Source organism: Bos javanicus, chromosome 6 (assembly GCF_032452875.1).
Source record: "Bos javanicus breed banteng chromosome 6, ARS-OSU_banteng_1.0, whole genome shotgun sequence".
Lineage (NCBI taxonomy): Eukaryota > Metazoa > Chordata > Mammalia > Artiodactyla > Bovidae > Bos > Bos javanicus.
Window position 1 is genome coordinate 68,862,224 of NC_083873.1, and position 13,750 is coordinate 68,875,973.

The following is a 13,750-nucleotide window of genomic DNA, read 5'->3' on the forward strand; positions in this document are numbered from 1 at the left end:
CAAACAAAACTATGAGTCAACATCCTCATCATAGTGCTGTAACACCAAGTTCGTTTTTTAAAATTTATCATACAGGCAAAAATACAGAGGTTTGAAAATACACTCTTTTGACAAGGTCATAGGGAAACAGACATGCTCATATACTGCTAGTGGGAGTGTAAATTGTTACAATCAGCACAGAGAGTAATCTGGGGATACCTATCAAAGTTATGAATGCATCTGACCTAGCAATCCCACATCTAAAACTTAATCCTACAAATATGCTACTGTATGCAAATGAGATCCATAAAAGTCTGTTACAGCAAAAGATTGGAAACTCATGTGTCCCTCAATAGGGAGCTGTTTAATAAATGGAATCCATCCACATGAAGGAATGCCATGGAAGTGAAGAGGGGAACTCTGTGCTGATAGGAAAAAGCAAGGTGAGAATAAACTGTGAGTGGAGAAAGCAAGACGAGGAACAGTATGAATAATGGGCTTTTGTGTAAAATGTGCCAAAGGGAATATGAAAGTTTGCACTTGCTGGAACATGCAAAAAATAAACTCAGGTGTGATATACAGAACCACCATGAGCAGTGATCACGACGTGGGGGACTGGACAAGAGGCAAAGGTGGGAGGACGTCTTTTCACTGTATTCCTTTTTTAAAAAGCACAGTTAAAACACCACCACACACACCTACACCCGCACACACTCCCACAGATCAAGAACGGTCTTTTTTTCTTCACTTGTTAAAAATTAATGTTATTTATGTCCGGAAGAGGTTGGAATAAAGCACACGAAAATGTAAACGAGGGCTAATGCTAGGTTCTGCGAGTAGGGGACTCTATTTTCTTCTTTTTCCAAAACTTCAGAAATTAACAGGTATATTTCTGGAATTAAAACAATCCAATATGTATTTTCAATGTTAAAAAAAAAAGTTCACAGAATGGCCTCTGAATTTTCCAAACCCTCCTCCCCGAGTAAACTGTCTTGAGAAATTTTCTACCATCTCAGCCTTTCTGGATATTTAATCTCTTAAACTTTAATCTCTCTAAACTGCTCTCCATGGAGAAGTCCTTTGGCCAATACTCCGCTAACTTACCAAATATTCATCAACTGCTTCCTTAGAAATAGAACCAGTTTTTGGCCAGGAACATGATCAATTGGCTGAAAACTCCATTCTGCAGCCTTTCTTGCTGCTGAGTCTGGAAGTTTTGGAGAATGATATGCAAGGAGAAGGGGAGTAGGACTTCTAGAAGCTTTCCTCCCCTTTCTCTTTTCTGCTGCCTGGAATATGAAAGTGATGGCGGCAGCCCCAGCAGCCACTGTGGAAAACTGAACCATTTCTTGGAGATGCTAGAGCAGAGGGCTGGAAGAAATCTGGGTCAGTGGAGACTCGTGGCAGTACCACAACACAGATGGACTGAATCAGAACCTACATATGTGACAAGACAAACCTTGCATGTTTAAGCCGTTATGTTTCAGATCTCTGCTGCTGCTAAGTCGCTTCAGTCGTGTCCGACTCTGTGCGACCCCATAGACGGCAGCCCACCAGGCTCCCCCGCCCCTGGGATTCTCCAGGCAAGAACACTGCAGTGGGTTGCCATTTCCTCTCCAATGCATGAAAGTGAAAAGTGAAAGTGAAGTCGCTCAGTCGTGTCCGATACTACTTGCAACTTAATAAAATTCTGTTACAAAGCACAAAGGGAAGGTAAATAAAAAGCCCACTGCTTCTTTTCTGGAGCTTACAGTTATTTCTTTTATTAGTCTACATATAGTTATACAGACTAACATGGGGCAGAACCAGAGATACACATAGGCTGTCACATTTAAGACAGGAGGGAGTATACCCCTCAACCTACAAAAACCAAAAGAAGGCTGTTGCTCGCCATAGGACGCACCTTCAGTAAGTAGGATGAGTAGTGACCCCAAGAAGAGCTCAGGCATAGGAAAAAGGCGGACCTGTTGTCCAGCAAAAACATTATGTTGGGGCCCCCTCTGTGCAAGGCACGGGGTACCAGGGTGACAGGACTGTGCTCAGGGCCCCAGAAGCCCCTGTGTAGACTGGAGACAGGGAAAGAAGGAAGCATGGAGGCTTAGACATCCCCTTTCTCCCTTGCTCTACTTTCAGCTCAGCCCTGGGGAATGCAGCTCTAGGGAGAAAGGCCCTTTGAGTCAGCCTCCCCTTAAGGATGAGCAAAGATTTGGAAGTCCTATTCCCTTAACACCTTCATTCTTGGGACTTTGTGATCATGGAATGTTACTTGGCAGGGCTGTAAACACGTTTTATTATTTTTTAAGATATGTAGGTAACATTTTTTAGATTGAGAAAAGCAGCCACAAATTAAGTATGGAAAAGTCACAGATAACAGACACATCACATAATCCAGAGAAATAATCAAAGTGCTTTTCTTAATGAACTGCCTCTCATACCTCTGTAATACTTATTTTTTCTCTTGACTGAACTCTCTCCTATGACATTCACATGACATTCTCACGACTGTCTTCTCATGATAGCAATTTTTAAAAATAATTTTATTTTTAATGTTGGCTGTGTTGGGCCTTCACTGTTGCATGGGCTTTTCTAGTTGCAGTGAGGTGGGGTTACTCCCTAGGTGTGATGCTTGGGCTTCTCACTGCAGTGGTTTCCCTTGCTGCACAGCATGGGCTCTAGGGCACGTGGACTTCAGTACTTGTGGTTCCCAATCTCTAGAGAGCAGGCTCAATAGTTACGGCACATGGGCTTTAGCTGCTCTGCAGCATGTGGGATCTTCCCAGCCCAGGGATCTCTACCCATGTTTCTCTACCGCAGGTTGATTCTCTACCGCTGAGCCACCAGGGAAGCCCCAGTTCAGTTCAGTTCAGTTGCTCAGTCGTGTCCGACTCTTTGCAACCCCATGGACTGCAGCATGCCAGGCTTCCCTGTCCATCACCAACTCCCAGAGTTTACTCAAACTCATGTCCACTGAGTCAGTGATGCCATCCAACCATCTCATCCTCTGTCATCCCCTTCTCCTGCCCTCAATCTTTCCCAGCATCAGGGTCTTTTCTAATGAGTCAACTCTTCGCATCAGGTGGCCAAAGTATTGGAGTTTCAGCTTCAACATCAGTCCTTCCAATGAACACTCAGGACTGGTCTCCTTTAGGGTAGACTGGTTGGATCTCCTTGCAGTCCAAGGGACTCTCAAGAGTCTTCTCCAACACCACAGTTCAAAAGCATCAATTCTTCAGTGCTCAGCTTTTTTTATGGTCCAACTCTGGGGGTGGGGAGCGAAGCCCCATGATGGCAATTTTGAAATATCATTTTTCATAATTAGATGTGATGGTTATTAAGCTGTTTTCTCTCGAGCCCAAATCTTCTCTTCCATGCTCAGTTCTGGGAGGCTGTCCTGCAAACCGTATTTGTGCTTTGCCATCTAGATCCGTTTGACTCTGCCCACAGGAGCCCAGGAAGGACACTGGAAGGCAGGGAAAGCAAGCGGGAACCTGCCCCTCTTTGTTATTTCTGTTAGCATCACCCCAGCAATGGCTCCTTACCACTTGAAGCTGCCCCTTCTCTGGTCTTTTAAATCATACATTACCTTTCTTGTTTAAACTGCTTTCAGCTTTTTTCTTTTTTCTATTTTCACTGGTAACCAAAAACTCATTAAATGATATAAGTATGGTTAATTTAAAGATACATGCACCCCAATGTTCACTGCAGCACTATTTACAATAGCCAGGACATGGAAACAACCTAAATGTCCATTGACAGAGGAATGGATAAAGAAGGTGTGGTGTACACACACACAGAGTATTACTCAGCCGTAAGAAAGAATAAGGCTATGTGGCATACATACACACACACACACACACACACACACACAGAGTATTACTCAGCCATAAGAAAGAATAAGGCTATGTGGCATACACACACACACACACACACATACACACAATTACTCAGCCATAAGAATAAGGCTATGTGCTGTACACACACACACACACACACATACACACAATTACTCAGCCATAAGAAAGAATAAGGCTATGTGGCATACACACACACACACACACACACACACACACAGTATTACTCAGCCATAAGAAAGAATAAGGCTATGTGGTGTACACACACACGCACATACACACACACACACACACAGAGTATTACTCAGCCATAAGAAAGAATAAGGCTATGTGGCGTACACACACACACACACACACACACACACACATATACACACAGAGAGTATTGCTCAGCCACAAGAAAGAATAAGGCTATTTGCAGCAACATGGATGGACCTAAAGATTATCATACTAAGTGAAGGAAGCCAGAGAAAGACAGATATGTATCACTTATATGTGGAATCTAAAAAAATGATACAAATGAACTTATTTACAAAACAGAAATAGACCCACAGACATGGAAAACAAACTTAAGGTTATCAAAAGGGAAAGGGGCAGGGAGGGATAAATTGGAAGGTTGGGATTAACATATACACACTATTATATATAAAACATATAATCAACAAGGACCTATTGTATAACACGGGGAACTATACTTGATATTTTGTAATAACCCATAAGGGAAAATAATCTGAAAAAGAATATATATACATATAACTGAATCACTGTACTATATACCTGAACTAACAATATTGCAAACAACTCTACTTCAATTTAAAAAAGAGAGAGAGAGAGAGAATTTACAGTGATTTACGGTCCAGTAATTAGGACTTGGTGCTTTTACTGCTGGGGTCCGAGTTCAATCCCTAGTCAGGGAACTGAGATCCCACAAGCTGCACAGCACAGTCAAGAAAAAAAAAAAAAAAGACGTTTTGCCACTTAAATATTATATAGAAGGAGATTTCTAAATTCTTCTTTAAAACAACTAAGCACAGAACAACTAAATAACATTGTTCATTTAAAGAGCTCGATTTAGGAAAAGACTTTCTCAGGTTCAAAGCAATACTTGTCTCATGATTCATTAGCAAACACATTTCTTAGTTTCCCCAATCAGGGTTTTAATCATGAGAACTTTTGGCTTCTTCCTTACTTACTTTTGATTTTTTTCTGCCTCAAATCACGTCGCTGAAATCTGACTAGAATGAATGGCTTTGGCAGTAGCTTCTTTTTTTTTATATTTTAAGACTTTGAGTCTTTTTTTTTAATTTATTTTTTCCTGTGCTGGGTATTCTTGGCTGTGCAGGCTTTTCTCTAGCTGTGGTGAGCGGGGTCTACTCTCCAGCTGCTGTGTGGGGGCTTCGCATTGCAGTGGCTTCTCTGTTGCGGAGCACAGGCTCAATACCTGGACCAGGAATCAAACCTATGTCTACTGCATCGCTGGGTGGACTCTTTACCACTGAGCCACCAGGGAAGCCCTGGCAGTAGCTTCTTAAATGAGACTCCTCTAACTGTTATGGAATTTTCTATTCAGCCAGAAGCTACTTACTTCTCAGCAAAGGCCCATAGAAGGGGGTGATGGGAAGACAGATGTCTTTCCCTAGGGCCCTGTTCAGTTTTCCTCATGTGTTAGAGAGGAATAGAGGGGAGATCAGTCGTGTAGTTTGACTTCATGAGATGTTAACGAGAATAATTTAATTTTCCTAATCAAACATTCACTGGCAGTTCATCTTTCAGGGGAGAAGGAGAGGGATTAAAAACGCAGACAGATTCATCCCTATTTCTTGCTTCTGCCACATTCAGTGTGTCCCTGCAGTAGGGGGTCTATGCTCTACACAATCATTCAGACAGACATCCGTGTTCCTGCTGTTGAGCAGCCCCCGCCACCCCCTAGGGCTCTGGAATCCCACATGGAAGCCTTTGCATCTCATCAACTGAGGATGAAAGAGATAGTGTGGAGGGGATGAAAGAGAGATAGTGTGGAGGATTTCCAGGGAGGTTTTTATGGGCTGAAGGTGATCTGTATCACGCCTACCCATTGTTCATTGGTCAGAATTAATCACAAACCTACATCTACCAGCAAGGGAACTTGGAAAATGTGGTCTAAGCATGCCAGGAGGAAACAGAAATAGAGTTTGGGGAACCCACATAGCCTGTCTCTACCACAGACACACTGCAAATCTGAATTGAAATATTAGTTATTTCCTTAATAACTGGCAGGTTGCTTGTGGTAGGCAAAGGATTATTAAACCTCTTTTCCCTTCTGCATAAGAATTTGACCTTTGGTTAACTTTTGAGCTCTGTTTCCCTGGAAACCTGATAAGGGAAGAATGTCAAACGCTAGCCAAGCAAGATTACTTATGATAAAAATGACCCCCGCTTAGTAAATTGCATTAGATGGGGAGAACTATAAATATTGGACAGAAAGTCAGGGCTTTGGGCTTCTCTGAGTACAATGACTTTTGTATAATTGGCATGTCCCTTGGAGGAATGCTAGAATCATGTCTGTGGAGCTGGTTCAGAGAAAGTGGCTCCTATAGGATATGAGAGCTTTAAGCCCGGAGACTCCTGCCCCCACCCTTCCTTCCTTGTGAGTCTAATTCCTTCACTCCTCAGCTGTCACTTTGGGACCAAACCAAACAGCTCCTGGGTAGCTGCATGGACTGCATCATGGATGGTCACAATGGTTACTCCAGAGGAGAAAAATGCCTGCTGCTGCCTATGAGTGAGCTATGTTCCTATCCTGGGCCGACTGATGCCAGTGGGGGCTATGACCACAGAGATGACTCAAGCAGGAGGTGCAGAATGCATGATGCCTAGGGCGCATGAGACCGTTAGCAGTCCATGAAAATGTAATTTCTTTTAAAATCAGAAGAAATATATGAACTTTTACATGAAAGATAATGTTTTGATATATAGTATAAATAGATTTGTCTCTATACCAATGTAACTGTATAATTACATGTACACAATTGAACATATGCAAATATAAGAATATTCATATAAACACATGAATTATATACTCAACATATATATTCAAATGAATATATTTATAAATTTTATTACATAATACTTTAGTCTCAGTATTAGTCACTCAGTTGTGTCCGACCCTCTGTGACCCATGGACTGCAGCCCGCCAGACTCCTCTGTCCAAGGGATCTCTACACACGAGAATATTGGAGTGTCATGTCCTTCTCCAGGGGATCTTCCCAATCCAGGGATTGAAGCTGCATTGCAGGCAGATTCTTTACCATCTGAGCCACCAAGGAAGCCCCACATAATACTTAATAAATATTTATTCACATAAATATATATATATATATATATATATATATTAATATAGGAAGAGAGCCATGAGCCATGAAGGCAAACATGCTTAGGGCCGTGGAGATTGCAATGTGGGCCTGTATGACAGTCTCATGAGGCTAGCTTGAAGGTTTGGCAGAACCTAACGAGACCTCCATGGGTGTTACACGTAAAATAGATGAGGTTTCAAAAAAAACAGAAACTCTCTTTTTGTCATTAAATGGTCAGTATCTGTTCCAGAACAAACTGGACTTTTAATATCCCATAGTTAATCAGAATATGAAAAATAAAATACTTGTTTCTATGTCTTTGGTTCCTTTTCATGGTGGAGATAATGTATGATTCAGTCCAGAAGGTCCATACTGACCTGATTCCAACCCTTGAAGAAAGGTTCTGAGCACAGCAACAGTTTCTGACATTACACATAAGTCAGAGACAATTCTGAAAAACCAACTCCAACATCTTCTTAAATTTGGCCACCTGAAGATGGCCAAGGAGATCAGTTTTGAAGAAAACTGTTGTTGCCACAACCATATCCCCTCGGTCGTGCTGCTGACCCTGGCCTTGCTGGTTGGTACTGGTGCAGCCAGGGCCTCTCTTAGTCCTCCTGCTGCAAATGCTTCTTTTCTGAAAAACGGACTCTAAACAACCAACTTCCCAGGAGAACTAGACTTGTACAGAGGATATTTACTTTGTTTCAATCCAAGATCACACGGAAAAAACTTTTGTTCAAAACTGGTCTTGGCTTTGGGCTTTGACTACTCCATGGCTTATTTATTTTTATCTTTTGCTGTATACTATGACTGATTGTTTTCCTCCTTTCATCTTCTTAAGGATAATGGTTTGCTCTGGAGATTAAAAAGTAGTTTATTCGTCTATCTGTTCATCCATCCATTCATCCATCTATCCATCCCTCAAACCACAAGCAGATGACTTTTACAAAGTTTGTTTTAAGCCTAGTCCCTTTAATTTCAATATAAGGAAATCAAAGCCCAAAGCTATTAATCAACTTGCTTGAATTCACACAGGCAGTTAGAAGCTAGGCTGCAGGAGAGAGTCAAGCTCCCTGGCCCCCGGTTTATGCTATTTCATGTAGATGCTTTCAAAAAGGATGTCAGCAGGTCTAGAGTTAGGTAGATAGAATTAGGAGGAAGAACAGAGCTTAGCACTTGGAAAAGGACAGCTGGTGGCCAGGGCTGGGGATTGCTGATGAAGAGACTGGGCCTACAGACTGCTCAGAGGCCCTATTTCACCAGGCACAAGATGAATTGAGCCTCCTTGGGCCCTGCAGGTTCTAAAGGCTCTTGTTCAACACGCCAGAGGCACAGAAGATGGTACCCATCTGTGGGACATTTCCTCCAACATAGCACAGCACTTTGAGAATTTTGCCAAAGCCACTCAAGCAAGAGTCATACAGTATTTTGTCTGAAAGGGCTCATAAGCTCCTTGCCCTGAGTCATCTGAGGAACAGCAGCACATCAAACGCTGACATTCAGGAAGAGGGTTAAGCCTCCCATTAAACTGGAACATTTGTAGTAAGAAACGAAAGCAGAAGAAGGATTGTCATAAAGGCAAAACTGGGGCTTAGGTTTCTGGTTAACAGAGTCTACAGACAAACATGACTTTTCCAAACAAAGGGGTATGAGTAGTAAATTCTGACCATATGCCACAGCTAACGGGAAAGTCAACTTGAGAATGACCTCCTTTCTGTGTAGCCCATCTCCTAACAAAGGAAACAATGAAACTCTACAAAAGAGAACAAAGAGAAGGTCTATTTCGTCCTTTACACAACTGTTACAGCCAGTACTTACATAGCACTGTCTGTGTTGGCTTGTGTCTTAAAAAGCCTTATATGTATCAACTCACCTAATCATCACAGCACTTTTATGAAGGAGCTAATAATAGTGGCTAAGAGGAACTAAGCTCAGAGAAGTAAAGTAATTTCCCTAAGGTCACACAGTTAGTAAGGAGCAGAGCTGGGTTATGAACCCAAAGGCTGATGTTCACCTACATGCTAACCTCCCTCTCACTTAGAATTAAGAACGTAAGAAATACCATTCTGAATAAGACCCAGAGTCCAGGATCCATCCATCCATCCACCTACCCCTTTACCCTCAGGTGGCAAGCACTGAGCTGGGCTCTGTATTTACCAGGATGAGAAAACACAGAAGCTGTCTCCAGCTTTGCTGGCATGTTCTTCAAGCCAAGAGCTTCAATAGCAGCCTCGTGGTGGACACCATGCCCACTCCCCTGGCTGTGGCAGAGGTACTGGTTCTCTTGGAACCAGGTGTGTAGTGATGTTTGGGGCTCATTTCTACATACCTGGTCTAGATCCCACTCCTCCAGCTCTTTCAGATACTATAGGTACTTAATTCCTTATATGAAATCACATTTTCTTTAAAATGATGAGAGTGGTGTCTGCTTTCTACATCTGAGCTGTGACCAAAACATTTACCTAAAGGGTTAAAGGATGAAGGTTAAATAAGAAGTGCCTCTAGCTAATAGAGTAAAGAGGAGTGGCTCCAAGAGTCAACTCATTTGCATCAGAGCAGGAGAAAAGTACTCTGGGAGGAAGCCTGGGGCTGAGTAGGGCCCCAAGATCCAGGGGAGAGAGCCCAGATACACAGCACTGGGCCGAGCCGAGGCAGGAACCCCTCGTCAGACCAGGTCTATGTCTTCTCTGAGTGCCCCAGGAAGCCCAGGACATCCCAACTAGATGATGTGTAGAAACAGCATGGAGCTAGATAGAAAGCACTAATTTTTCCTAGAGCTGAGGACCGAACTGGGAGAAGAGATGGACAGAAAATTGCCTAGCCAAGGTCCATCTTCAAAGCTAGATGGAGCTGGACTCTGCTTCTAGTCTGGACACCTGTGATTTTCTATCTGTATATATTTTTGTCCCAATGACTCTTCCAATATATGATAAAAATATATGTAGTGCATTCAAGATGTACCCCAAAACATTTATCAGGCACCCATTATGTGCATGATACCACTACAGCACCAGATCAAATCCCTGTCCTCACAGGGCTTACACCTGTGACTTAGTACTTCCTTACCTCTAAAAGACGCTGAAAAACCCAAACAGGTAAAAATGATCTGTAATCCCATCAAAAATTCTTTCTCTACATATATAAAGCAAGAAGCCAGAGTTCCTCCTTGTCCATTCGACCCTTCCTATTCCCCATAAGTAACCATTATACACTTTTCCTAAAATTTTAAATACTTATTAAGTATACATACCCACATACTTTTTATTTTATTGTTTTTTAAAAGAAAATTAGGATAACACTTTACAGAATAATCTACAACACTTTTCACCCAACAGACCACGAACCACTGTTTGAGTTCTCCAAGTAGAACCTAAGGATCCAAATACAGTCCTTGCTGAGTATGTAGAGATCTCACTTTTTGGTTGTATAGCATTTCACTTGGTGTCTGGATTAATATTATTAAATCCCCTCAAGATACACATATACTCTCTGCCTTGCCCCACTTCCACTCACGGACCTTTAGGGGTTTTGTTGAATGAGTTGATAATATTACTGACTCACTATACAGGAAGTGTATGCAACAAGGGAGAGTTCATTTTCCAAAGGCAAAGGCTGCTCAGACAGGGTTCTGAGGTCTGGAGAAATGACCGAGTTGGTGGCAGGGAGGTAAAGTCTAGGAAACTGATCATTGTCTTTGTCATGCTCAAGATTTATAGATAACATATTTATGTGAAGTTGGCCAAATCAGCCAACCATGATGATCAAAAAAAAGAAACTGAAAAGACCTTAGTAATTTAGTGGTTACTTTCCCTTTGTTAATGACAGCAGCCACTTGCCTCTCAACAGTCTTTGGTCTAAATTTCATCATGCATCTTCAGTTCAATCACATCTTGTAGAACCAGTCTACACTGCCATATTTAAGACTGGTAATTTTTTAAATGACAAAACTACAGCTGATCAATTATCTGAGTGATTTTATCAGTATTTTTTTAGATCATTGAACAAAGGATGGGAACTTACATTACTAAGTTGAGTGCCAGTTTCTAAGGTCTTTGGTGTCTTGGTGGGTGACTTCAGGTACCCACAGCACCATCAGTTAGTATTTCTAGAACCTCCATGAGAACCATGGTGCAGTGACTGGAAGTTTTGTGTTGGCAGCAAACACATGGTCAGGTCTTGGCCACCTGTGTGCCTGTGGCAAGTCACTGCGGCCTTCCTAGGTCTCTGATAATAATACCTCTCTGGCTTACTTGCATGAGGATCAAAGGGAAACCAAATGCAGGGGACTCTTCAAGTATCAGCTACTATCTGAATAAATGGGAGGAAGAACCTGCATGTCGCTAGGTGATCGTGGGTAACCTTACCTCCTGTCTACATGCCTACCTTGGAGAGTCAGCACCCTGAAGCTGAACCCCTCACTGGATCATAGTCCCCACTAACAGCACATTCAACTCTCCAAGAAAGCCTTAGCAAATAGAGTGAATTCTGTGGAATATTTCCTAGGAAGATGGGAGAGAAGATTCCTTCATCCACTCCACACCAAAACCTAATGAGCTTTTCTGTCAGAAACATCTATTCTTCCTTGAAAGCTCATCTTTGGCCACCAGCAACCTGATCGCTTTCCTCCTTGTCTAACAGAGACTACCCAGCCTCGATGGCTCTAGCCTTTCTTTACCCTTTATCTTCCCATTGGGTCTTTCTGTGCTTCACTCTATGACACCACTCTTCCCTTTTGCATCAAGTTGTGGTACAGTAATTACCCCATTCATCTTGGATTTTCTTACCATTTTCCAACTCCCTGTTCAAAACATCCTTGTAAGGTTCTCCCACTCTCCTTATAAAGTGGTGAAAGCGAAAGTCGCTCAGTCGTGTCTGACTCTTTGTGACCCCATGGACTATACAGTCCATGGAATTCTCCAGGCCAGAATACTGGAGTGGGTATCCTTTCCCTTCTTCAGGGGATCTTCCCAACCCAGAGATCGAACCCAGGTCTCCCGCATTGCACGCAGATTCCTTAACAGCTGAACCACAAGGGAAGCCCATAAAGTGATGGGGGCATTTTAAATAACAACTGTTTTTGCTGTCATCAACTTTTATTTTCTTTGCATAATATTATTCAGTAATTCTCTTATTCTTAGATCCAGAAACCTGGGCACTGTCTAAAGCCAGCCCCTCATCTAGCACTTACGGACTTGCCTAAGGTGACAGGACAGGTCTGGGCCACTGACAAAGCAGAGCTGACCCCCAGTCCATTGTTCATCTCACTGCATTAAGCCTTGGTACAAATAAATCAGGAAGCTTTCAGATTCAGGGGAATCCAGAACTCTGGACTAGAAGAACCTTAGGTTTGATCTTGAACAAATCCTTCATTTTAAACAGCTTAACATGGAAACTTTTCTTTTAGTCTCTGAATCCTAAAAACACAGCACAGATTAGCTGGTTACTTTAAAACATATGTACTTGCCTGGTGGGTATGATTTCCAGGAACATATACAGACTTGAACTGTTTCATGAGGTTCCGAGCTCCAGCAATATCCCGAAGCAAAGTGAAGAGTTCATCCACAGCACTTTTGGATTTGTGAAATGTCAGGTTAATTGAAGAGTCACAGCCTGAAACAGTCCAGAGATATTTTCTCGAGTGAACAAATCTTTAAACTGAGTTTTAATCATGACAGGCTGAGCTCCATGTAACATTGCTGAGTTCCTCTTTTTTTTTTTTAACCCTATTTCCCCCTGGCTGTTCACCAATTGGGCTGTTTCAATCATCCCTGAGCAACGAAACACACTGAGTATAAATGCCTTTGACAGAATTAGAACTCAGAATTGCCTGGGATTGCAGCCACTGGCTTCAACCCCTAGACTGTAGAAGTTTCACAAAAAGAAAGCTCCCTAGGGTCTGCTATCCTTAGAAAATAGCTCTGAGAAAAGAGGAGGAGACACAGAGGAAAATACAACAGAGGACTGTGATGAGCCGCTCACACTTGAATCCCACCAACGGTTTCCATAAAATAGAACAGCCAGAACGAGAAAGCTCATAGAGCTGCTCCAATAACAGAACTTGCTGGGCTGGGCATCTAATGTGCTAACAAAGCATACAGCGTATTTGAAAAGGCAACCATTCAAAGCTGATCAAACACAAAGGGGGCCTTATATGGAGACTGTTCTCGGAAATGGTTCTATTTCCTTTTGAAACTTATAATAGATGGATTTATCTTCTATCTTGTTAGAAGCCTATTCAGAAGAGGAATGATTACGGTAAGTTAGAAGTTCAAAAAATAGAGAAAGACTTGAGATGAGAATTTTTGAGTGTTGAAATACTGCAGTTATAAGAATTCATCAATCCCCATATCACCCTTATGAGGCAGGAGCTATTCTTTCTCCTATTTTGAGGATAAGAGAGCTGAGATCCAGAGAGGTTAAGGAGCACTCCCGCTAGCACGCTGACAATGCTCGGCCCACGCTGGCTCAGTCACTGCGGGTCGTGTGTAGGTCTGGAGAGCAGATCTTGTGGCCTCTGTGTCCTTCCTCAAGTACCTGCACGTCTTTCTCTTTATCTGTCTGTTTCTGTGTCTCTCTTCCTGTCTG

The 13,750-nt window shown here is 42.4% G+C and overlaps 1 protein-coding gene across 2 annotated transcripts in view; it reads right to left on the reverse strand.

Annotated features, from left to right (window-relative positions):
• Positions 1-13,750, reverse strand: part of SCFD2 (sec1 family domain containing 2) — a 395,614-nt gene that overhangs the window by 33,775 nt on the left and 348,089 nt on the right. For both annotated transcript variants that reach the window (XM_061420162.1, XM_061420163.1), the window contains exon 6: positions 12,630-12,775. In XM_061420162.1, the coding sequence (XP_061276146.1) occupies positions 12,630-12,775 (146 nt within the window). The remainder of the gene's footprint in view (positions 1-12,629; positions 12,776-13,750) is intronic.